Source organism: Apiospora marii (assembly GCF_038362585.1).
Source record: "Apiospora marii strain CBS 49790 chromosome Unknown utg000007l_segment0_segment0, whole genome shotgun sequence".
Taxonomy (NCBI): domain Eukaryota; kingdom Fungi; phylum Ascomycota; class Sordariomycetes; order Amphisphaeriales; family Apiosporaceae; genus Apiospora; species Apiospora marii.
The window spans coordinates 1994174-2017255 of NW_027117379.1; the positions used below are offsets into that span (position 1 = coordinate 1994174).

Here is a 23082-nt window from a genome sequence, read left to right on the forward strand (position 1 = left end):
ACCGCCGCGGGATGAAATGGTCTGAGAATGGCGCCTATGCACCAAAATTAAGTTGAAGCCATCCTCAAAGCGAACAATCTCTATGCAGTATCACGACACGGCAGCCAACTCTTATGAGAATCCTCGTATTCTTCAACCTCAATTGCCAGAGTAGTTCATCCCAACCTCGTACACAGACCCGGGCCTTGCTATTTGTGGTCGTCGAATCATCCAACCCGTCGGCAAACAAAGCAGGCATGCTTACAAGATCGCGGGGGGAGGGGGGAGAGGGGGATAGGCACAAACAAGACCATGGCACGCCCTCATCCATCGTTCTTCTCTAAAAAGACACACCTAAGTCAGGACCTAGTATCATAACCCAGCCAACGACGTCAAAATAAGCCCCCCGCACCTAGATGACGGAATGCTTCCCGCCATGTCGCCGCTGATGACCATGGCCCATCCTTCCGGACTGCCACTCCCCCTCGCCGGCCGCCGCCCCGCCTACGGCATCTACTTCGAAGCGGAACCGCGGTACGCCAAGGTGAGCGGCATCGTCGTCTCCGTGCTCGCCAGCGGTGCTTGCGCCTCATTCTTCTGTCCGTCTTCCTCCCTCTATCCTAGCTTCCCCCCTTTTTTTGTCCATCTGACCGAATCCCCTTCCCATTCTGTTCCATTCAGCGACCCCTCCCTGGTGGCAAGTCCCACCTGTCTTTGGTGGAAGCCCCAGTATCGATGTGCTTGCGACTGATATTCGTTAAACCAACTTCGCCAAAACAGTGTTCCGCGTCGCCCAAGTAAAGAGCTGGCGGAGCCTGGCATGGACTCACTGGCGTAAGTTAGCTGCTCACCGCCACCAGTTGTTCGCAAAACATTGAATTTGCACAACAGACAAGTACTTGCAGGCAACTCACCAAATCCCCAGTGCTCCTAGCCATCTACTTCGACTCGTACCTGTTCGTGATGGCGTCCACCGTCCTTCACTACAGCTTCTCCCTCAACGATTACCACTCGCTCTGCGAGGCCGCGACGCTTTTGTGTCTGCTGGCATACCTCTCTAGCAAGGTACGCATATAGATATCCCACTCCTCTTTGATGCCTCTTGCCAACCGTCCTTTTCAAATGGATGTACTAAGCTAAGCTCGCTTACTTTACTGCAGGCCGTAAGTATGTCTCTTTATCCCTTGGGTCTAGAATAGGGGGACGTTTCATCGATCTCAAACCCCCACAAAGAAAGTTATAGCTGTTGACATGACTGCGTTTGGGCTGGTAGCTCGTCTATATGTTTCTATGTGACCGTGCGGTAAGTTTTGTTAACCCCTACTCAACAATGCTACATATTATGTCTGTTTTATCTGTCAAAGTATACTGATATCACTTCGATAGTATACTGTATGGGGCAGTGGTGTCAGTCGCTGCAGATCGAAGCCATATCTCATACATTTCGCCGTGCTCACAGGTACGTGATCTCGGCGTTCTTACTTGAAAATCGCCAACAGTCTGTTAATGTTAATATCTGGTACTGATCCACGCCCTTGCAGTCGCCCTATTTGGGTGTTGGATAGTTCTCATCATCTTGTATGTTTTCCCCTTCGTGCATATGAGATTTGTTTTGCCCTGTAGCCGCAAGTCATGATCTGGCGAACCTGACAAGATCCGCCGCTGCAGTCGGTTCAGCCGCATGGAAAACGGCCTTTGCATCATCGGTATCCAGCAGAGCGCCATGGTAGGCCCCGTTGCCGTTGACGTGACCTGCAATGTACGTACGCGAGGCTATATAAAAGCAGCAGCATCATCACTGCCACTTCCACTTACAACCCATTCATTCCTCTTCAATCGACGACCCATGACTCCGTACTAACACCTCTGCCAACCTTCTAGGCCTACCTGACCGCCGTGTTCACCTACCCCATCTATCGTGCGTGCGACCTACACATTACCGGAGCTTCCCCCTGTACTGACGCGCTTGCAGGATATACTGTCAAGGGCTCAGCCGAGATCTCGCCGACAGCAGCATCCGGTGGTACGCGGACAAGAAGCGAGAGGCTGCTTCGAGTTGCCAAGAAGTCGTTCGCGGGATGCTGCCTCACGCTCAGCAGCAGCATCGCGTAAGAGCCCCTAGGCCTACCTCTCTCTCTCTCCCCTCCCGCCCTTCTTTACGGAAACGGACAACCGGTGACTGACTGACCGATGATATACCCCAGGAACCTTCTCGCTCTAATGCTGCTCGACGGCGAGCCAGCCTGGCTATGCCTCCTCTGCTGCAAGATCGACGGTACGTCAGTTGAATTTGGCAACACGCACTTCATCCAAGCCATCCCTCTTTCTCCCCGAGACCTCTGCTGACCACACGCCACGGCGCCATCCCCGCCCGCAGTCCTCTTCAACGCCGTCGTTCTCTTATGGGTGACCAGCACCGATTCGCGCGACATCACCCCACCACGTCCCGGTCCAAGTCCGACTCGGCCCGCAGCCGCGTCACCCGCCTCTCCTTCTATACGAGCTGGATCCGCGCCAACATGGGCCAGGGCCCGCACCCGGGTCGCCCCTTCGTCATCCCGCAAACATCGCCGCCATCCCTTCCTCTCATGAGCGGCGGCGGTGGCAGCGGTAATGGCGACGGTACCGCATCTTCCACGACCAAAGCCAACGAGCGGCGGGCTGTCATTGATACTACAACAATGACGGCGGCGGCGGCGGCGGCCGAAGGAGAGTCATCGCAGACATCCAAGGCCCCAACCAAATCCATCCTCAAGCCGGCATCCGCCACCGTCACCAACGACGCCGCCGCGGCCCGGTTCGACGCTGAATATGGGAACGAGATATGGAGCGGTCCGACACACGTAGAAGCGGCGGAGCTTACCGCTGGATCGATGATCAGCGTAAACGAAGCAGAAGGGGGAGAAGAAAAGCAACCAGACCCGTCAGAGAAGAGCGATGCGACGGAGGCGACGGGACCGGCCGGCACCGACGATGGCGGCGCCAAGTAACATTCGGTTGGCGAAAGACAGATGTATTGAATAGAAGCACACAGCGCCGCTCGTCGCCGCCGTCCCCGCACATCATGGAAATTCAATACAGTAAAGCTGCAAGATCGCCCATGGGCCGGAGCGTCGCGGCGGTCGGTGCGTCATCGTGTAGCGGGGTCATCGGTTGTGGGCGGTCGCAGTCGCAGGGGGGCCTAGATCGTGATGTTGACGATGGTGCCGATGACGCCGTGATTTCCCATGCCCCCGATTGATGGCGGTACCTAGTTGCGCACAGTCTGTGCTGTACTGGGGATGAGAGTGGGTTTCTCGCGCAGCCTTCGGTGAAGCGGTCAAGGTATTCTCACTGACCATGGCCAGATAGGTACTTGCCTACTTAGGCCTTCATGCGGGGATAGCACCAGTGAGTCGCACATCGGCCGGTGCTGGAGAGCCGCCGAGGACGTCACTCTCGGTTGCAGCATTTCAATTACAGTAGGATCGTAATAGAAAACACGCAGTAATTCTACGGAAGTTATCCAATTGCCATCACTCGCACCCATCAAGCGAAGCTGCGTACCACATAATGTAGCCAACATTGACCATATTCTCTCACTCCCTCATAACTTGACGTCGTCACAATTGTACCCAAGGGAGTTTTCAGAAATTTGTTTTTCCTAAGTATAATGTTTATCTGATTCTGGGTATTGTTGCCTGGGTTGGATGGGTATTCTGGCCTTGATCGCCGTATTTCCTCGCCATAAAAAGGGTCTTCTTCCTCGCTCGAGCCGACCAACTAAACACCTCAGTCCACCAAGGGAGTCCGCCTCAGCATCAGTAGGTTGGTCGTAGGCAAGGTACTGACTACCTAGCTCAGCCGCAGTCGTCGTCTCCCCCACCAATTCCTCGACTCACATCGCGTCGTCGCCGCCCGTGTGTGAATGTAAATAAGTATGCTCGTCTACTAAAAAGACCCATTGATGACTTCGCATCCGGGTGTGAAGAACTGTCTCCTCCGTCATTAAAAATCGTCGGAAGCCCGTCGGATTCCGTCCATGCTTCTCGCGGGCTCCCGGTACCTACGCGTCTAAGTAAGTAGGTATCATAGGGTCTTTTGCAATCATGCGCTTTTCCATATGAACGCCCTCAAGTCCTATAATAAAGTGCTCCATTTCCCTCTCGAAACCCAGCAACGAATGCATGTCTAAGTACGGATCTGAATCGTTCACACCTTGAAACCCTAGGAACCAACTGGGAAGTGTGATGAAATGAACGAGAAGCGAGTCGCGAGCGAGTCGTCCTAGGAGGTCAGGATGACTGTTGCTGAAGCTATCATAGCAGAATCACGTATTGGGTATGTATGTAATCGCCCTCATTTATCCGTCGTCAGCAGCTTCTTCAGATCGGCAAACTTCACGGGTTTTGGCAAGAAAATGTCGATGCCAGCCGACTTGGCGTCACGCTGGGCGTCGCGGCTGGCCAGGCCCGTCAGAGCGATGACATTGGTGCTCGGGAGGTTGTTCTCGCGCTCAAAGTCGCGGATACGGCGGGTCGCCTCGATGCCGTTCATGACGGGCATGCTGATGTCCATGAGGACAAAGTCGAAGTGCGGACTGGCCCCGTCCGACGACGTGGTCCGGGGTCCCGGCAGGCACGCGTCTTTAAACTTGTCGAGGGCCTCTTGACCGTTCATGGCTTCTTCGTAGGTGAAGCCGCATTTGCGCATGAACATGACCAACAGCTGGAGGTTGATCTTGTTATCGTCCACCAGCAAGACGTGCATTTTACCACTATTGACTTTGGTTTCACCGTTTGGTGGGGTCACGAGGCCTTTGCCGTTCAGTAACTGTAGAAGTGGCGTGGTGGGGTTGAGAGGCGGCGGAGAGAGTTGTCGGAGAAGCTCGTCATGTGCAGACTTGCCGGGGTTGCAATCTTCCGCTTCATCGCCTCCATCCGTAACACCGTTTTGCTCTGTGGGGTCTGTCTCGGGTTGGTGTGGTGGTGCATGTACAGCGGGCCGGAGACTCAGAGCTGGGCCCCCATTCGTGAGTGGCTGCGTATTTGCCATCTCCTCCGACCGTCGAAGACAATGCTGAAAGACCCTAGCCAGCTTCTTGGGACCACATCTGCAGCAGAGTTAGCCCATGGTCTTGCCTACTGCACCCATCTCGAAAGCCGGGAAGGAAAGGAAGTACAAAACTTACGGTTGAGGAATGACCTCGACAATCTTTCCTAGATCTGCCAAGGCCTTACAGTGGCTCTGTGAAATCTTGATAGCTTCCTGGGCGTCCAAACAAACAAATATCACCGGTATTTCCCGGTTGCGACCTGATTTCTGCTGGTCTCTTTCAAATCTCCGTCGCAATGACTGCAGGGATGGCGGTTCACAGTACATGTATATGTCGGCTTTCTCCGGTTCAGCGTGGTTTTCTTGGCTAACTTTCATTCCAAACCAATTTGAACACGTGTCGACCAAGGTGTCGTTCAGCTTCTTATGCTGCAAATTGACAGAATATGATTCGGAGGGGTCTTGCTCCACCAAAAGTACCAGCTTCAAATCCTTTGTTTGCTCCGCGATGTCATGAACTTCCGTAGCCTCGGCCTTCATGGCGGCTTCCTTCGGAGCCTGCTTGAACTTGATCCTCACGTCGACTTCTGTCCCCTTGTCCTGCTGCGACTTCAACTCGATGCATCCACCTAGCGAGTCGACGATTTGCTTGACAATGCTGAGTCCAAGGCCTGTACCAGGCTGGAATGAATCTTCCTGACTGAACGGGATAAAAAGTCGATCACGCTGAAACTCCTCCGACATGCCCTTCCCCGTATCCGTCACACGCATAACCGCTTCAGTCTTTGATCCATCCGGGCTGCCTTGGCCACGGAGAGACACCAACACAAACCCGGAAGCTGTGTATTTCAACGCGTTTCCGAGCAGATTCATGATGATCCGGCGCAAGGCACCTGGCTGGGTTTGGACCTGCCATGAGGCTCGTGGGTCGATGTCCAGTAAGACCGAAACGGGCTCCTCCTCGTCCTCCTGGTCAGGTTGGCTGCCTACGCCAGATACCGATGCATCATCCTTTGTACTGGCTGAAGCAGTGTATCCGGTCTGACTTCGAGCCGGATGAGGGAGCTTCTTGAAGGTGTGGCCGGCGGTGACGGCATCAACCACTTCCTCCACCAGGATAGCAAGGTCCACCACCGCCATCATGTTCAGGCTCTCCATGGAAGAGTCGGACGAAAGGTTAATCTGCTTGTTCTGTTTCGCGTGCTTTCTCATCTGCACCCGGCCAAGTTTGTTGATCTTGCTGTAATCCAGTACGTGATTCAGTGTGTCAAGCAACGTCTTACCGCACGTCGAAATGGAGGTTATAAGGCCTGACTGGTACGAGTCAGTGGCGGTGTCGATGAGGAATTCGGCAGCACCGAGAATGCCATGTAAGGGACTGCGTAGCTCGTGGCTCATGCTCGCTATAAAGGTCGTTTTCGCTGCCTCGTTCTTTTGTGTGTTGATGCGTCCGATCTCGCTGATGATGCTGCTGCCAAAAGCACGCAGATAGGACATGTCCTCATCCAGATTCATCATGCGCCCAGACATGGCAGTCCAAAGAAAGCATCCACCAGCCAGTCGATCCTCGGCATGATCGTACAGAGGTACGAAGACCACGGCCTTGGCCCCTGGAATCTTTGTGAGGAACTCCTTATGGTCCATGCGTGATTTCCTATAGCGTCTGTTCTTGTGTGAATTAAGGGTGGCCGAGTCTCCGTTGCGTTCTCGGTCGCTGGCGCTCTCGTCTTCTGAAGATATACCGGCCCCTTCATCGGTGAACGAGAAACTTTTACCCTGCGGGAAGAGGTTGTAGTACTTCTCAAGGGTGCCAATGGTAATAGCCGAGCCCCTCTCAATATCCGCCTTGGCCGCCTCACTGGCGAGCGAGTAAGCCAGTATCTTACAGGGTCGACTCGAGGGAGAGACTCCGTCATCAGTCTCCATGCTGAGAGTTTCGGACTCCGATGTGGTTTGGTGTTGCGCCGAATCCTCATCCTCGGAAGATTCGATGTGACCCGGCAGCGGATTGCCAATGGAAAGCTTCGAGTTGAGATGAATTGGGGTCGCATCGAATAAGACAACACCATCCGCCAAGGTCGACTGGCGCAATATTTCAGTAGCTCTGTTGAACATGCGCGACATACTATCGGGTTTAATCGAGTTGGGGATTTTCGACGATTGCTCTCCCTTGACACCATTGTATTGGGGTGGCTGGTTTTCAGAACTTCTCGATACGGTAGTGTCGTACCCAGATTGCGTTGATTGGTAACCGTTCCCACTCCCGCTCCCGTTCCCGGCCCCAGGCCCTTTTCCAGTCCCGGCACTACTACTCGAGTTGTTCCGCGATAGGGGACGCCTACCCCGCCCGATGCTCATCTGTGGCGGGCGAAGCTGCGGATGGTCGCTAGCGAGATCCTCCTGGACCGCGGCTGCTGTTTCGTTCTGCGACAGCGTCGAGCCCTCGATGAAGGTGGCCAGTCCGCGAACAATCCGTTCACCTTTGAAGCGGTCGACGCGATCTGCCGCCCACTCCAGATGACCCATGATGGCCTGCGCTACGCCTTGCATGAACCGGAGCTCCTCCATGGTCAACCCATGACGTGGGTTCTCGTCCGAAACGGTATATGTGCCGATTTTGTGGCCCTGTCGCGAGAGGATTGGCACGCCGGCGAAGAAGCGAATGCCAGGCTCCGATACCACGTATGGACGGGTCTGGAAGCGCTCGTCTTCGCTCGAATCGGGGACAACAATGCAGGCAGCGGTATAGGTACTATTAGGGTCGTTCGGGTCGTGTGCGGTATAGGAGTTGGACATGGCGTGCTCGCACATGGCATCTCGACGTTTCAAGATAGTGCTCCCCAGCCAGAGGTCGTTGTCTTCGTTGTCCTTGTCGGCGACGAAGATGCTGCGAGTGGCCTCAGCCAGCACCATCTGGTTGCTGCCGTCAATCAGCGACACCAAGGCGCGTTTCACATTTAGGCGCAGGACGGCCAGCTGTGCGAAGGCGGCCAAGGCCTTGTCTTGTGACCCCTTGGGTTTGTAGCCCACACCCTGGAGATCGGCGGCGGCGAGGCTGTCGACATTGAGGGCGACATTGATGGAGGAGCCTTGGGCGGACAGCCAGCCTTGGTAGTAGCGCTGTACATCGCGGTCGCGCTGGGGTTCGCGGGGTTGGGGCTCGACATGATCGGAATCGGCAGCCGGATTCGACATAGCGACGATCAGTACGAGTTGCAGAGAGAGACGGGCGCCGGGGTCAGCAATCAGCAGTCAGATTTGATGCCCTTGCCACCCAGTGGCTGTGAGGGTTAACCAGCGACTTGCGACTAGGCCAGATAGTCGGGACAAGCGAGTAGGTTTTCTTCAAGGTTTTGCTTTTGCGATCAGGCTCCGAGGATCCGACGCACGCATTGAAGATGGGTAGCCTTCTGTTTTCACGGACTTTGAATCTTCCATTGGTTTGGGCTGGGCTGGACTCGAGGGGCTTCCCCAGTTTGCAGACAGACCATGGGCAGACAACCCGACCGACATGGCTGGGGTACTCGGTGCTCGGGCGATTTGGTTGGGTGTGTGGCAACATGTAGCGTGCTCCCATCGCCTTCTCAGATCTCGATGAGTGGCCATGGACTTGCGAGGGAGCTGCGTGGAGCTGCTGCTGGCTGCGTCATATGATCAGTAAATGGGTACCTCTCGAGGGGGTGATTGTCCCAGCGGTGCCAGTAACTTGCTAGTAGGTGCTGCGGTGCCTCGTAATGGGCCCAGAGAAGCCCCAGTGGCTGCCCCTCCTCCCCCCACAATTTCACTTTGCGCAGTGGGCAAGATGCGCAAATCCAAAAAGCCCATGTTGAGCCACAGGCGCATTCTGTCCAAATCGGCATGCTGGGACGCGAGTGTCGAGTATGTTTAAGTAATCAGGAGACATGGGCCATCACTAAACATGACTTGGCAGTTGCCGATGATGAATACGATTGACGCACGGGTGCAATCAGGCCACCTGCGAAGGGGTAAAATCTCTAGTCAAGACGATCACCACTCATGTAGGCACGCCATCACTTCAAGTCTTAAATCTATGTACTACTATCTACCTACTTACTGGCGACTGGATCCTGAGTAAGTGCGTACGTCGTTTGGCGTTAGCAGCAGCGAACTACCTGCCGTTATCCAGTGCCCATCTGTTTAGCTTCCATCAATGTCTCAAGTCAGGTTCTAGCTCTTCACTATTGAAAATTGAAACGCCTTCGGCATGGGCTCAATTTGAGCAGGCACTAGAAGCCTACTGCCTACTACTACCCGGGGCGCTTAAAACTGCTTGGCAGGTCACATTTTATTTCTTTGCATGATCACATACCGCTCCGTTACCCATGACTAGTCTCTTAAATCACTAATAAACATTTGAGTACTCGGCCAAATACTGTAATGTGTCCAGGGGGACTGCGTGCCAATATGTAAACGCCCATATAATTGATCATAACGATCGAGATCCCCCACGTCCATTCGAGCTCCGGCTGTCATACTAGAACCTTCCCCCAACCCAGCTACAGGCACCGCAAAAAGCCACCACGGTCTAGACTCTGGGCTGAATGGAGTGCGCCAAGTCACAACACCATGTACGAAACGCAAGCCAATGCCAGTCAGTGCAGAAGTGCCGAGGGCTCCTCACCACCAAAACGCATGCTAAAACTCTGCAGCTTGCAGGGCGATCTATTTCTCCTGCCTGCATCGAACTGGATTCCCATGCGTCTCTTGTCAATTGGTGCAGTACCAGTCGTCTCTCTGCACACCGTCCGATATTGCTTGAAACAACCCCGCCTGCCTGCCTTAGCGGCATACCATGGGCAGCAAACCACACTGAGAAGTGCGGCAAAAATAGCATGGAAGATATAGCTTCCATCCAACTCGAATGTCTCGATGAGATAGGTAGTACAATATGTCTAAAATGACGACGTCCTCTGTGGTCTGCTGCTTTTATCGCCGCGTTTGGTTATGTCGGCAACGTCGTCTCCCTGCCTGGAAAAGTGACATTGAGCGCGACGCGAGACGGCAAGCTTGAGGCAGGCAAGAAGCCCGAATACCGCTGACCCATGCCGTGAAACGTAAGAATTCTTTATGGTTTCTATTTGGCTCTATTACCTCCGCTCCCAGATAAAGGACTCCCTCACCATCTATCTCACTGTGCCTTCACTCGAGACACCACATCTTCCGTCAGGCTCCGCAGATTGGTGGCCTCGACAATGATATTCAAGGGCAAGTCCACGCCGAAGCTGCGACGAATCCAGTTGCGGAGATCCACCGCGACCAAGCTGTCGAGCCCGTACTCGGCCAATCCCCTTTCCGGAGTGATTTCATGCCGGTCAATCATGGTGACCGCTGAGATCTTATCCCCCAGTCTTTCTATGGCCGACGCGGGCGAGCCGTCCTGCAGGCCGCCCTTTGCGCCAGCCCCAGAGCCCGCAGACGAAGCTTGCCCGCCGCCGCCGCCGCCGCCCGCGGCCTCCTCGATGACGGGTCGCCGGACGGCCGCGCAAGACCAGTAGCGCTCCCAGTCCAGCGGCTCGGTCTCGGGCGCCACCGCGTCCTGGAAGAAGCTGAAGCTCCGCCCGTTACTGCCAAAGAGCCCCGACGCGGACGGCACCCGCCCGCCGACGATGGCGGCCTTGACCATGGTGTGCACCTGCGGCACGTCAAAGGTCAGGGCCAGCTGGTTGTGGATCGTCTCGCTCAGCTTGCTGGTCGCCGCGATGCCGGTCTCCGTGATCACGGGCAGAGTGATAGAAGCGGCGGGCTGCCCAAGCCGGAGGCGGTGCTCCACGAACGCCTCGAGGAAGGTCGAGGTGCCTGAGTAGATGGTCTGGCCGACGTTGCCCATGACGCCGTCGAGGGACGCGAGCGCGACGAAGAAGTCGAGGTCTGGGAAGACGTGATGAATGTTCCATGCGCCTTGGATTCTCGGTCGTGTGATGCCGACCCAGTCGTCGTAGGTGGCATTTACCAACATGGCGTCCTGACAGTTGCAATTGTGTCAGTAGGTAAGTTCCCAGATAATAGTAATATACTTAAGCAGCAAGTAAAGTAGTATAATCATTCACTTACTCGCAGGGATAACGCCCCATGAACCACACCGCGGACCTGAGGGAAGTCCCAGTCCCTCAAGATCTCGACCACGCGGTCCACATCTGCACGCAAACCGACGTCGCAGGCAATGGCTCGCATGTGGACATCCGATCCCTGGAACGTCCTCAGCAGAGCTGCGACCTTGGGACTCGAGGCGCCGCTGCGCCCGAGCATGACGATGTGCTTTGCGCCTTGGGTGGCCATCCACGCGGCGAGGGATCGTCCGATCCCGCCAGTGCCACCAGTAATAACGTATGTCGCGTCCGAACGAAGCAAGGTTCCGGGCGCTCGGTAAATCGGCGACAACTTTTTCTTTTCGTCCTCATCGTCCGCCTCCTCTTCGAGGGCGAATATATCCTGCGCGGAATGCACTCGGAAGAGCCGCGGCACGTGGACGACGCCGTCGACGAGCGAGAACTCCTGTTCCTGCCGGAGGGCGGGATCGGTGCTTAGGAGACGCCGGGCAACCACACGCGCAGTGGCGGCGACGCCTTCTGGAGAACCCAGCGGCACGTTGTCGAAAAGGAGGAGGCTCTTGCTGCTGTCCTCCTGGCGCGCCGCGTTGAGGAAACCTCGGATCATATCCGAATCCGGGTGTACCCCCTCTGGCAATATCCACAGCAGGCCCGCCGCTTTGGTCCATATTTCTTTCAAGGCCCCGAAGTCCGCCTCGGACAGGTTGCTGAGGATGCTTTCTTGCGGGCTCGCGTCGATGATGATGCAGAGGGATTTGTCTCCGGCCGCTGCCAGCTCCGCAAGGGTCTGGGTTCGTGGTCGCGCTCCCAACTGCGCTTCCAACTCGGTGGCCAAATGTTCGGAAAACGTCTCACTAGCAGCCCCACTGCTGCTCGCCACGCAAATAGCAAGCGATGGATGTTGTGGTCTGGTGGTAGTGTGCTCGGTGGACTCGGCCGTTGCCGTCGCCGTTGACCACATGGCCGTATACAATTGATCCTTCTCCTCCGGGTAATCGTCCACTCGGCCCTCGACCCCGGAGAAGCCATTACTAACAAGGGCGTCATTCCAAGTCTGCTCGGACACCAGGGGCGTCATCTCCGCATCTACAGCACGGTACCGGTCCTCCGCCATCCACCACTGCGGCAGCATGGCAAAAGGGAAACTGAACGGCGTGATTTCCTTCGCAATCTCCACGAGCGCAAGCTTGCCGCCAGGCCGGACGAGCGACCGCACATGTCGCAGCGTCGCGTCCAGGTCGGGCGTCGCGTGCAGCACGTTGGCGGCAATCACCAGATCGTAAGCATCATGGGGCGCTTCGAACCCCTGCGCCGCGGGGTCCTGCGTAATATCCAGCTTCCGGAACGTGAGGCGCCCCTCCTCGCGCCAGGTCTTCAGCTTCTCGCGCGCGTTGTCGAAGAAGCTGGGGCTGATGTCGGTGAAGGTGTAGTGGAAGCGCGCCGTGGCGCCGCGGGTCGCCGCGTCGATGGCCGACAGCACGGGGAGCGCCGTGCCCGCCGTGCCGCCGCCGATCTCGAGGATGCGCAGGTCCGGGTTGCACTCGACGAGGCAGCGCACGTAGCGGGCCACGGCCTCGTTGCCGCGGATGCTGGTCGTGTTCTCGTGGTAGTACCGCGAGAGCAGGTTGTCTTGCGACATGATGTCCAGCGTCTGTTTCTTGCCGAGCACGATGTCGACGAGCTGCTCGCCGACTCGGCAGGTCAGCTGGTCTCGGCCGTTGCCCTGGGAGAAGTCGGCTATCATGGCCCCTGGGTCGCGGGGCAATGGCAAAGGGTTCTGCGCCATCTGGCGCTTGCTCCAGGCCAGAAACTTGGAGAGGTGGTGCGGTAGGCCTGACAAGTCTACATCGGTCTTTTCGAGCTCTTCCCACATGCGGGTCATGAAGTACATGCTGAGGCTGTTCAGTTCGTGGAGCCGACGCACCTCCCACTCATCCACCGGCGGCAGTTGGCCAGTAATGAGGCCGGACAGGAACCCCCTCTCCACGAAGTCGATGCAGGGCACCTTCTTGTTCCAGAAGGTGACGGGCAAGCAAGGGGCCTGGTGTGCACTGTTGGGGTCCGGGATAGTCTGGAGGTCCAAGGAGTCCAGCTCGGCCACGGGCTTAGGCGGCTGTCCGCCGGATACGTCGAAGACGACGAGACTTACCGTCAGCGTCCCCAACTTCTTGTTTTGGGCCAGGCGCTTGGTAACAACGACGAGATTCTGGGAGGCTTCGAGACAAATGTCGGATATCTTCCAATTGCGGAGAGAGGACGGTACAGATGCGAGCCTTCGCCTCGTCAACTCCTGCACCATGCCGAAAGAGTGGAAGAAGGAATCCAGAGTTTGGGGTTCGGCTGTCAGAGTTCTGGGCCCTTGTTCTTGTTGTGGACATGTGTTTGATGATGTCTTGCCAGACGGACGTACTGCAATGGTGTGGACGACCTTACCCGGGCCCTGCTTGAGATCGACCATGGAGACGGCGGAAAAATCACCGTACGCGATGGAGTGCTGCTTCAAGATGGCGTATTCGTTGGCGGGACTGCGATCTTCCAGGGTCCCGTCCTCCAATGCTTTCAGGGCTTCTTGGACGCGTGAGCTGGTGTAGAGATGCTCGTCATCCAGACAGCTCTCCACTACGCCGCGGCAATGGACTGTCCACCCACCGGTTTCGGACCAGGACGCGACCTCGAAGGTGCATGGTCGTGGCAGAGAAGCGGTGGCAGGAACGCCATTATCATCGTCCAGTGGCCTCGTACTGATGGTGATATCGACGCTATCGGCTTCTAGGGCTAGGGGCTGTAGGAAAGATGCATCTCGCACCATCACGGTCGAGGAGGCGGTGCCAGGGTTTAGTGACTTGAAAGCACTGATGCCCATGCTCAAAAATACCGTCGAGGGGATACTCGGCTTGCCATGTCCGGTGTATCCCCGAATCCAAGGCATGTCGTCCAGGGAGACGATGTTCCGGAAGTTCTGCCCGCCACCGACACGTTCACTCCGCCACCCGATGAGTGGGTCGTAAGGAGCTCCTCCGTGCAGCTTTTCCTGGGTCACCCGAGATTGATGGATGTACCTGACCGACTTGTCCCATTCGTACGGCGGGAGAGTGACCACGGCGCGGGACTCCATCTCGTTGGTACGGTTGGCTTCGGCCACGTCGACGGGGGATCGCCATGGCGAAAAGCTTCCCCGCGAGGTCCAGGATAGTTCTGCTGGAATCCTGACCTCGAGCCAGCGATGGTAGATATGTGATATCAGGCTCCTGGTGTGGTGTTGTTTGCATGTTTTTGAAACACTGGAAGACGGATGTCTTGAGGGCTGGATGTGGACCAATCTCGATGAAAACATTAGGTCGTTGAATCCGAGGCTCGTTGGTGCCGATGCTCTGTTCGTTGCCCAGTGCCGATAACGTCTCGACGGCTTGCAAGAAGTTCACCGGCTGCACCAGGTTACGGACCCAATAGGAAGCGCCGACCGTCTCAGGTCCTTCCACCCGGCCGGTGACGCTGGAAATGAACAGCGGCCCCTTCGCCGCCGTCTTTGCGGATAGCAGTCCATCCTCAGGGAAGAACGGCTTGATAGACTCCAAGTAGAAGTCGGCAACCTGTTGCATATGCGACGAATGATACGCCACGCCGACCTTGAGCTTCCTCGCAAACAGTCCCTGCTCCAGGGCCTTGGCATGAACCCTATCGATAGCCTCCACATCGCCCGAGACCGTCACACTGCCGGGACTGTTCAGCGCCGCGATAGTGACCCGACCCGCCTCGCCCTCGAGCAGCTCGGCCGCAGCGCCGCCCCCGATCCCCAGGGCCAACATGGCGCCCCGCGCCCCGCTCGCCTCCTGCTGCACCAACAGCTTCTGGGCGGCCACGCCGCGCGTGTAGGCCACCGCCACGGCCGTCTCCTGCGACAGGAAGCCCGCGGCGAAGGCGGCGGCGATCTCGCCGCTCGAGTGGCCCACGACGGTCGCGGGGGCGAGCCCCCAGCTCCGCAGCAGCAGGACCAGGGCGATCTGCACCGCCGTGCACGCGGGCTGGGCGATCTCGACGCTGTCGACCCGCGACAGGCGCTCGGGCGCCGCCAGCTCCCCGGAAAGGCTCCAAGACGCCCCGAGGCGGCGCAGGGTCGCCTCGGCGTCGTCGATCGCCTGTCGGAAGACGGCGTAGCGGCGTAGGCGGGCCGCCATCTGGAAGTATTGGGCGCCTTGGCCCGTGAAGATGTAGCCCACGGCGGTGTTGTCTTGCTTCTTCTCGACCTGCAGATCGGGATTGCTGAGCATGGACAGGAGTTGGTCTCGCAGGGAGCCGAGGGAGTCGGCGGTGACGGCGATTCGTTGCGGGAAGTTGGTTCGCCGCGACCCCAGAGTATAGCATATGTTTTCGGCAAGGCGGGCGGAGTGTGGAGTCTGCTCTAACTGGTCGACAAAGGATGAAAGGAACATCTTGAGACTCTTTAGGGACTTGGCGGAGAAGAAGAAAGCATGGTGATCGGGGCCGTCGTCGGAACCATCGTCGTCCGACAAGACTTCGTCTGGTGAGCCGTTCAGGTTAAGGGAGATGGAGATGGTTGCTGACTCGAGGTCATCGTCTTGCCTATTCCCGTTCGTACGAGGCTCGTTTTCGTGCTTCTCTGTAACCCCGTTTGCTTTTGTTGTGCTGTTGCTTTCTGTGTTTAAAGGTGCTTCCTCGAGGAGCACTGCCCCGTTGCTGCCACCAAAGCCTGCAGAAGTCAGTCAGTGGAAGTGAACGAGAAGGCGAAGGCAAGACAACTTTATACATACCCGCATTCATTATACAAACTCGCCTCGGCCCGTTACACCGCCATGGTTTGGGGTGAGTCAATACCTACGTACACAACATCAACACCGCCGTAACACAAGATGAGCCTACTTTCAGTTGAGGACAACAAACCTTTAACCTCTCACCGCCCTCGATCTTCGGGTTCAGCTTCTCGAATCCTGCGTTCGGAAGCATAACCCCCCGCTCCAGCATCATGATGGATTTGATGATGGAAATGATGCCACTTGCACCCTCCAAATGGCTGGAAACCAGGTGGTTTGTGATCAGCACCACGTTTCTCCCCGAGGCTTGGCACACGACGAAGAAAAGACACACTTACCCGACATTGGATTTGATAGAGCCGATGTGTAGTGGGTTCTCGGCCGAGCTCTTGCTTCCAAGCACGGTGGCGAGGGCGCTGGCATCAATGGGGTCCCTGTTTGGTGGTTTGCCAAGTTTTCATGTTGAGCTTCCCGTCTCTATTCATGGATATGGATAAGGAGGGAGGAAAGGGAGTGTGCTTACCCCACCGGCGTCCCTGTTCCGTGGCCCTCGGCTAATGTGGTATCGGTCGGGTCCAGCCCGACACCCGTGTGCACTCTCCTCAGCAGCGCCATCTGCGCCGCCTGCGACGGCATCGTGATCCCCGGCGTCCGGCCCGAGTGGCTGCAGACGGCATTGCGCAGAACCGCCCGAATGGGATCGCCGTCGGCCAGGGCGTCGCGCAGGGGCTTGACGACGACGCAGCCGCCGCCCTCGCCCTTGCCGTAGCCGGCCGCCTTGACGTCGTAGGCGAAGGAGCGGCCCTCGGCCGAGAGCGCGCCCATGGTGTCGATGGCGCTCCACATGTTGGGGCTGTTGAGCAGCTTGGCGCCGCCGACGAGGGCGGCCGAGCACTCGCCGCTCCAGATGCTCTGGCAGGCGAGGTGGAGGGCGTAGTGGCTGCCGGCGCAGGCGGCGTCGACGGCCAGGCTCGGGCCCGTGAGGCCGAAGAAGTAGGATATGCGGTTCGCCGACAGCGAGGGGCAGACGCCGAGGGCCGTGTACTTGTTGGTGGCGAAGAGGTCGTCGACCAGCATGGCCGAGTAGTCCGAGTAGTCGTTGGCGCAGAAGACGCCGACGTCGGCGCCCGCCAGGTCCGGCAGCCGCAGCCCCGCGTGCTCGACGGCCTCGAAGGCGCTCTCGAGCAGGAGCCGGTGCTGCGGGTCCATGGCCCGGGCCTCCTCGGCCGTCACGTGGAAGAAGCCGGCGTCGAAGGCGTAGAGGTCGTCGGGCAGGAAGTGGCCGCCCTGCGAGTGGATGAAGCCGCCCTTGGCCGGGTCCGGGTGGTAGAACTGCTCCGCGTTGAAGCGGTCCGACGGGATCTTGGACCAGGCCGACTTGGCCTCCGACAGGAACTCCCAGAGGCCCTTCCGGCCCGTCCCCGGGGCCCGGTAGGCGTACCCCACAATGGCCAGGGGTTGGCGGTTTTCCATGGTTAGCAATGCTTCGCTTTTGCTGGCATCTGTCTATTATCGCTCTAATCTTCCAATACTGGACGGGCATGCCTGGGAGGGATACCCCTCAGACCTCGCTACATTTATATACTACTTCCCGGCATTCTGGAAGCCATACGTCCCCTCCGAGGGGATAACGACCTAATGCATGTGGCCGCTTTTGGGAGTGGATAGGAGGCAAAGTATGTACGGGGGATCGAACCACGCGATTCGCTCCCGGATGGGAATTTGCACGCTTAGGGGCTCGCAAAGTACTTAGGTGCATAAGTAGCTGGATTTCCAAGCAGGAAAAATTTCTCTCAATAAGCCCAGACTCTCTCTCGATTTCATCCCTGGCTCCAAGAAGCGCTCCATGCGAACCCAATGAAACGGAAATGCTATTCGGAAGTTGCCATACAAACAGACCCAGGAATAGAGGGCGTTGTCCACTCCAGCGTTCACCCATCGCAAACCATATCATAGAGCCGACGGCCGTACGTCTCATCCTCGCAGCCTCAGAGGTCGGCTTTGCTCCCCGAGCCCATTCTTTTGGCGATGGTGCCATGGCCGTCTCGCCAATCTCTCGCGGCCGGAGAGGGGTCGAGCGCCCGCTCCGGGACAGCACACAATCTTCCAATACGACCTACGTCATGGGCCAGATTGTTTGTATTACTAGGCGCTAGGAGTATAGAGAGGGGGCGGGGCGAAGCGATCACCTGGTCCCAGGGCTAGAACGGAGCTAGTATAGCACGACAAGGCGGACGGATCTAACGTCGGGAGAGAAGCTGGTGAACGGATGGATGCCCGACGCCAACGGCCGTACATCCCCGCATTTGCAATACTAGAGACGACTTGCGCGGGCCGTTGAAGCGGGACAAGCGCGCCTACCATATTGCCAGACGTCGGGTCCGTCGCTATTGCAATGCTTCCTTCGGCCAACCAACTTTACCAAGCGGCTCAACTTCGCAGTCGACGCTGGACGCATCTCAATAGGCTTGGCACCGTCCTATCTTGAAGCAGTGGGGGCCTTGACTTTGAAAATCATGCTTGGAAGCAAACAACGTCGCTTGAACCTGACCCATCCAGGCGGTCGCTGCAATAGGCCCTATCCTGTCAACTCCAAGACCGATTGCCGCCACTATCACGGTGCATGCCAGCTCTGACGACGCCAGGCCATCATACTCCGTACATACTAGGAAATGGCCAGGGCGCGGGCATGTGAGCGAGCGCAGGGACCTCGTGACGTATCCGGCCGTACGGCCTGCAAAGCATAGGCGCCATCAGCGACGCCTTACATATGGCTCGCCGCGAACCTCTCCATTCTCACGCGCATTGGCTCTCCCGCGAACATTCCTTTGCTGGGGAACGGCTGTATCCGGTGTCCCAAGTCGTTATCGGCGGGGGTGCAGAATGTCGGTGAACCAAACCCTACGATCCACACCGGCGACGGGGAGTCAAGGGTGAATGTGCCGGCCGGGGGTTTGCCCCAGAAGCATGTGATGTTTGTTACCTACAGTAGCAGACAAACAGACCGTAACAGGGTTGCCGGAGTTCGATGTCCATGTGTGCCTCCATAATTGAGCCGTGGCGCCGTTCTCATCCGCGCGGAAGCTTGTTTATGTTACGTGGACGAATCAAGGGATGGAGATACTCCTGTGTCGCATGTGGAAATATGCCGTATGTGGCAGGAGAAAATTTCCTCAAACTTTATATGGCACCTGTTTGAGAGGACAAACTATCTGTATTGGGGTGCCATGCATTGGAAAGGGGCCATCACAATGGGCCCTGGTGTGATGCACTCGGATCATTCCGTGCGGAGGGAGGGGCAGAAAGGGTTATCACTGTCCTGATCGATATACATATAGTCGGTGTGTGTGTGTTGATACTGATGCGAAGACACACTCTGCAGGTCGATTATCGACTTGGCAAAAGGCACTTTGATATAAGTAGGTAACCTAGAGCATATTATAGTGTGAGATGCTGCTGACTACTACGTAGAGCGATGCATGAACAAGTAAGCACTGATGCATGGTCCGGTTCATGGTATTGCTTGAATAAACGTTTTCGGTCAGCATCCGTTGATGAATTGAAAGATCGGCAGGGCGATCCACTGTACCTGGAGTCGGGACCTGGCACTGGCACCTTGAGTGCTGTGGAATGACTGCAGCTAATGGGAGAATTTTAGCCGCTGCAGACGCTAAACCCCTGCCTCGGCACCCTGTACTCAGGATCCTTCGGGGGCCTAGCAAGAAAATAAAATCGCCTTTGCCCGGCGCATTCGCATTCGACTTACTGTTGCATGTGTCAGCAGCCGCTGAAAACCACGATAAGCACTGCCTGCCGCGCTGGCGTGAGAGCTGGATAGGACCTTCGGTTGTCATCTTTATTTTCAGACTGGGAGGGTCCGATCGTAATCAATTACTAGAGAAGCCTTTCACTCCTGCTTACGTCTTGCGCCCCCAAATCCATCCTTCGTTTGGCACCCATCTACCGCATGCCTCTGTCGCCCCTCGCCGCCCTCTCGACTAGGTGCGCCTCTACCGCTCTCTGCTACCTGCGATCCGTCAGTCTCTGGGGCGTGGTCATTGTCCTCTTCCTCTTTGGCCTCCTGCGTGCGCGCGCCGCCTCAGTCTTCGAGCCCAGACTCAAGCAACCGACATCCGCCAGCGCGACCACCAACGCGACGACAGCGATGCTTCCACCTACCCAAGCGACCAAGACAAACAAGAAGAAGGACACTTAGCCGCCACCATGGCGTCCAGTTTCGGGTTCATGAAGCCGCTGTCCAAGATCGCCAAGCCGGTCTTGCTGCCGGCCGCGACGGTGTCCCTCGCGTACGGATCATACCATGGCCGAAAAGCGCTGCTCGATTACCTCGTCCGCTTCGTGACGGGACCCGGTCGCACCAGCCGCATGATCGCGTTGGTTCTGGTGTTGGTCAACTGGAAGAGCTTGCCATTGATGTGGAGTGTACGTTTTGCCCCCATCCTCCATCTCCCGCTGTGGCCCATCCTGCATGCTTTCTTGCGCGTGCGCGCACTCAAGCCCGCGACATCTCGGGAATCCCATCGTAGCTGACCTGACATGCACATAATCTAGGTTCGAGTGTGGAATACCATGATCCAGCACATCTTCGTCCGCAAGCTCCATACCCACACGCCCGACAAGCTCTTCCACCCCGTCATCTCCTCGACGCACGTCTCAATCCTAGAGGTCGACTACAACCTGCACAAGTCCAACAGCACCTACTTCGCGGATCTCGACGTATCGCGCTCCCATCTGGCATCGCACTTGTTTGCCCGAGGCTGCCGCCTGCTCGCCGACAACGAGAACACAAAGCTGGTCATGGACCCCAGCAACCCGGACCGGGTCGCCAAGGGCCGCTTCGGCGTCATGCTGGGCGCCGTCGCCTGCAACTTCAAGCGCGAGATCCCGCCCTTCGCCGGCTACGAGATGTGGACGCGCGTCCTCAGCTGGGACCGCAAGTGGCTCTACATGGTGACGCACTTTGTCGAGAAGGGCGCGGTGCGCCCGGCCAGCTGGGCGGCCGAGGACTTCGGCCTGACGGACGACAAGCACGCGCCGCGGGAATGGGAGAAGAAGGTCTACGCCAGCGCGGTGAGCAAGTACGTCTTCAAGATCGGCCGCCTCACGGTGCACCCGGCCGTCATCATCGGCGCCAGCGGGCTCCTGCCCGAGCGGCCCGGCGGCTGGGTGACGCCCGCGGGCAGCCCCACGGCCACGCCCGCCGAGCCCGTGCTCGGCAACACGGACGACGAGGCCAAGGCCGAGGAGGAGGCGACGGGCTGGGACTGGCGGCGCACCGAGGCGGAGCGCGTCAAGGGCCACAACTTTGCTGAGCACTTTGCCCAGCTCGAAGACCTGCACAGCGTGTTCTGCGGCGGCGGCCAGGGGGCTCTGGGGCACTTCTCCCTGGGCTAGACCGTCTGGTTGCTGTTTTAGAACGGGCCATGGCCGGAACGAAGCGAAGAAGCAAGCAGGCGGTGTAACACCATACACATACACATACACATGCATACCCATTTGGCTTCGAATTATGTACGGGACACAGCACGGGAAACGATGATAGAATTATACCTACCTTTACATAGACTTAGATGTTGCTTTACTATAGACAAATACGAGTTGATGGCTTAGGGGAGGAGCAGAGCGTTGCTAATTTGTTGTCGAGGTGTTTTTTATCTGACATCTTGATCTGTCGCATGCACTAGGTACAGCCGACACAAGCTGCAAATAAAGATGCTTCGACAATCAATGGCAACGCTCTGCTCGTCCCCAACAAGCGTCGGGGTTCATTGCCGAAGCATTTACATACTAGACCCATGTCCTCGCATATTGTCAACTCAGTTCATCGGTCGACACTATTACACCAAAGTCATGAAGAAAAGAAATATGTATTATGTCTACAGCACAGAAAACAGGTGTAGTCCCCTTATCCCCCTAAGTCCTATAGTAGGAGCCTCGCCTCTTCCAAGCACCTCACATTCTATCCCTCCCCCTCATTTCTTTTTCGATGTCGTTATACAACTGCGGTAACGGTGGAAGGGAGCAATCTTCCCCGCTCCCCTCACAGAGCCGCCATGGCCATGGCCGCTGCCACAGCCAGAGCGACGCCGGCCTCGCCGCGGGACGCGCCGCCGGCCTTGGGGGTGCTGGAAGCAGAGGCCGCGCCCGAGGCGGAAGCGGAAGGAGACGACGCCCCGGTGGCGGAGGCGGCGACCTCTACCTTGTCGGAAGCGGAGGCGGAGGCCTTGGCAGAAGCAGAAGCAGCAGCCGACGAGGCGGCCGCGGACGAGGAGGCGGGTTTGGCAGTAGCGGCGCCGGTGCTGGAGGGGGCGCTGGCGCTGGCACTGCCGCTGGCGGCACCGGCGGAGCCGGCCGTGGCTTCCTTGCAGATGTCGGTGGCGGCGGATTGCATGGCTGTTGGGGTGGAGGGCTGGTCAGCTATTATCGCTCTTTTGCCTTTACACATATCTCGCAGCAACAGGGGGGGTGGAGAGGCAGGAGCGATAAGCCAGAAATAAAAGGGGAAAATAGACGGGTGGACATACACAGAAGCTCCTCGGGCTTGCAGGCCTTGGAGACGCACGGCAGGATGGCCTGGGTGAAGGCGTCCATCTTGCCGCAGATGCAGGCGAAGTCGCCGGCCGGGCAGCTGACCTTGGTCGAGCCTTCCTGGAGGCACGGCAGGGAGCAGCTCGGCAGCTTGGCTAGGAGCTGCTGCTGCTGCTGCTGCGACATGCTGGCGTCCTGCTGCGGGGCGGCGGCGGTCAGGCCGGCGAGGAAGGCGATGGCGGTGAGGAGTTGGAACTGCATCTTGGGTTATGTAGTGAGGTAGGTCGGGTGAGGAGTGGTTGGTATAGTGGCAAGGATGTCTGCGTTTGGGAGTAGGAGAGGAAAAAGAAAGGAGAGAGATTGTTGTATTATGTCGGAAGTATTAGGGGGATCTTCAAAGGAGTGGCTTGGTGAGGAATGCGATTATACAGTGATGGGTTGTTGGTGTCTCAGGTCGGAAGGAATGAGGATGAGACGACGGGAGCACTTCTTTATATCAGGATGTATGCTACGCTAGACCTACCACCTCTCCCCAGCCAAAGGCGGCTCGGTTTCTCGTAATTTCTCTCACTCTCTTTCGCGATTCTACTAGGTCAACAAAGTTCAATAGAGAGCGAACCCAGGCATCCGGCACCCCGGTTTCTGATCTTCTGCCCTGGACCCTGTTCAAACTCACTGCGGTT

General features: G+C 57.4%; 7 protein-coding genes across 7 annotated transcripts; 4 read left to right on the forward strand and 3 right to left on the reverse strand.

Moving 5' to 3' along the window:
* Window positions 1–433: 433 nt before the first annotated feature.
* Window positions 434–2325, forward strand: PG985_011013 (uncharacterized protein; the record flags this gene model as incomplete). Its single annotated transcript, XM_066830780.1, has 4 exons — window positions 434–578; window positions 905–1044; window positions 1861–2087; window positions 2184–2325. The coding sequence occupies 4 exons, from the start codon at window positions 434–436 to the stop codon at window positions 2323–2325; spliced, it is 654 nt and encodes a 217-aa protein (XP_066681462.1).
* A 56-nt stretch (window positions 2326–2381) lies between these two features.
* Window positions 2382–2969, forward strand: PG985_011014 (uncharacterized protein; the record flags this gene model as incomplete). Its single annotated transcript, XM_066830781.1, has 1 exon — window positions 2382–2969. One exon carries the CDS (start codon window positions 2382–2384, stop codon window positions 2967–2969), a length of 588 nt encoding a protein of 195 aa, XP_066681463.1.
* Window positions 2970–4317: 1348 nt separating this feature from the next.
* Window positions 4318–8208, reverse strand: PG985_011015 (uncharacterized protein; the record flags this gene model as incomplete). The annotated part of the gene is made up of 2 exons (XM_066830782.1): window positions 4318–5071; window positions 5150–8208. 2 exons carry the CDS (start codon window positions 8206–8208, stop codon window positions 4318–4320), a joined length of 3813 nt encoding a protein of 1270 aa, XP_066681464.1.
* A 1954-nt stretch (window positions 8209–10162) lies between these two features.
* On the reverse strand, window positions 10163–17323 carry PG985_011016 (uncharacterized protein; the record flags this gene model as incomplete). Its single annotated transcript, XM_066830783.1, has 5 exons — window positions 10163–10996; window positions 11086–14279; window positions 14362–15662; window positions 16189–16284; window positions 16374–17323. The coding sequence occupies 5 exons, from the start codon at window positions 17321–17323 to the stop codon at window positions 10163–10165; spliced, it is 6375 nt and encodes a 2124-aa protein (XP_066681465.1).
* Window positions 17324–19817: 2494 nt separating this feature from the next.
* On the forward strand, window positions 19818–20066 carry PG985_011017 (uncharacterized protein; the record flags this gene model as incomplete). Its single annotated transcript, XM_066830784.1, has 1 exon — window positions 19818–20066. One exon carries the CDS (start codon window positions 19818–19820, stop codon window positions 20064–20066), a length of 249 nt encoding a protein of 82 aa, XP_066681466.1.
* Window positions 20067–20074: 8 nt separating this feature from the next.
* PG985_011018 (uncharacterized protein) lies at window positions 20075–21265 on the forward strand (the record flags this gene model as incomplete). Its single annotated transcript, XM_066830785.1, has 2 exons — window positions 20075–20293; window positions 20423–21265. The coding sequence occupies 2 exons, from the start codon at window positions 20075–20077 to the stop codon at window positions 21263–21265; spliced, it is 1062 nt and encodes a 353-aa protein (XP_066681467.1).
* A 646-nt stretch (window positions 21266–21911) lies between these two features.
* Window positions 21912–22660, reverse strand: PG985_011019 (uncharacterized protein; the record flags this gene model as incomplete). Its single annotated transcript, XM_066830786.1, has 2 exons — window positions 21912–22264; window positions 22396–22660. The coding sequence occupies 2 exons, from the start codon at window positions 22658–22660 to the stop codon at window positions 21912–21914; spliced, it is 618 nt and encodes a 205-aa protein (XP_066681468.1).
* Between the last annotated feature and the right edge of the window lie 422 nt (window positions 22661–23082).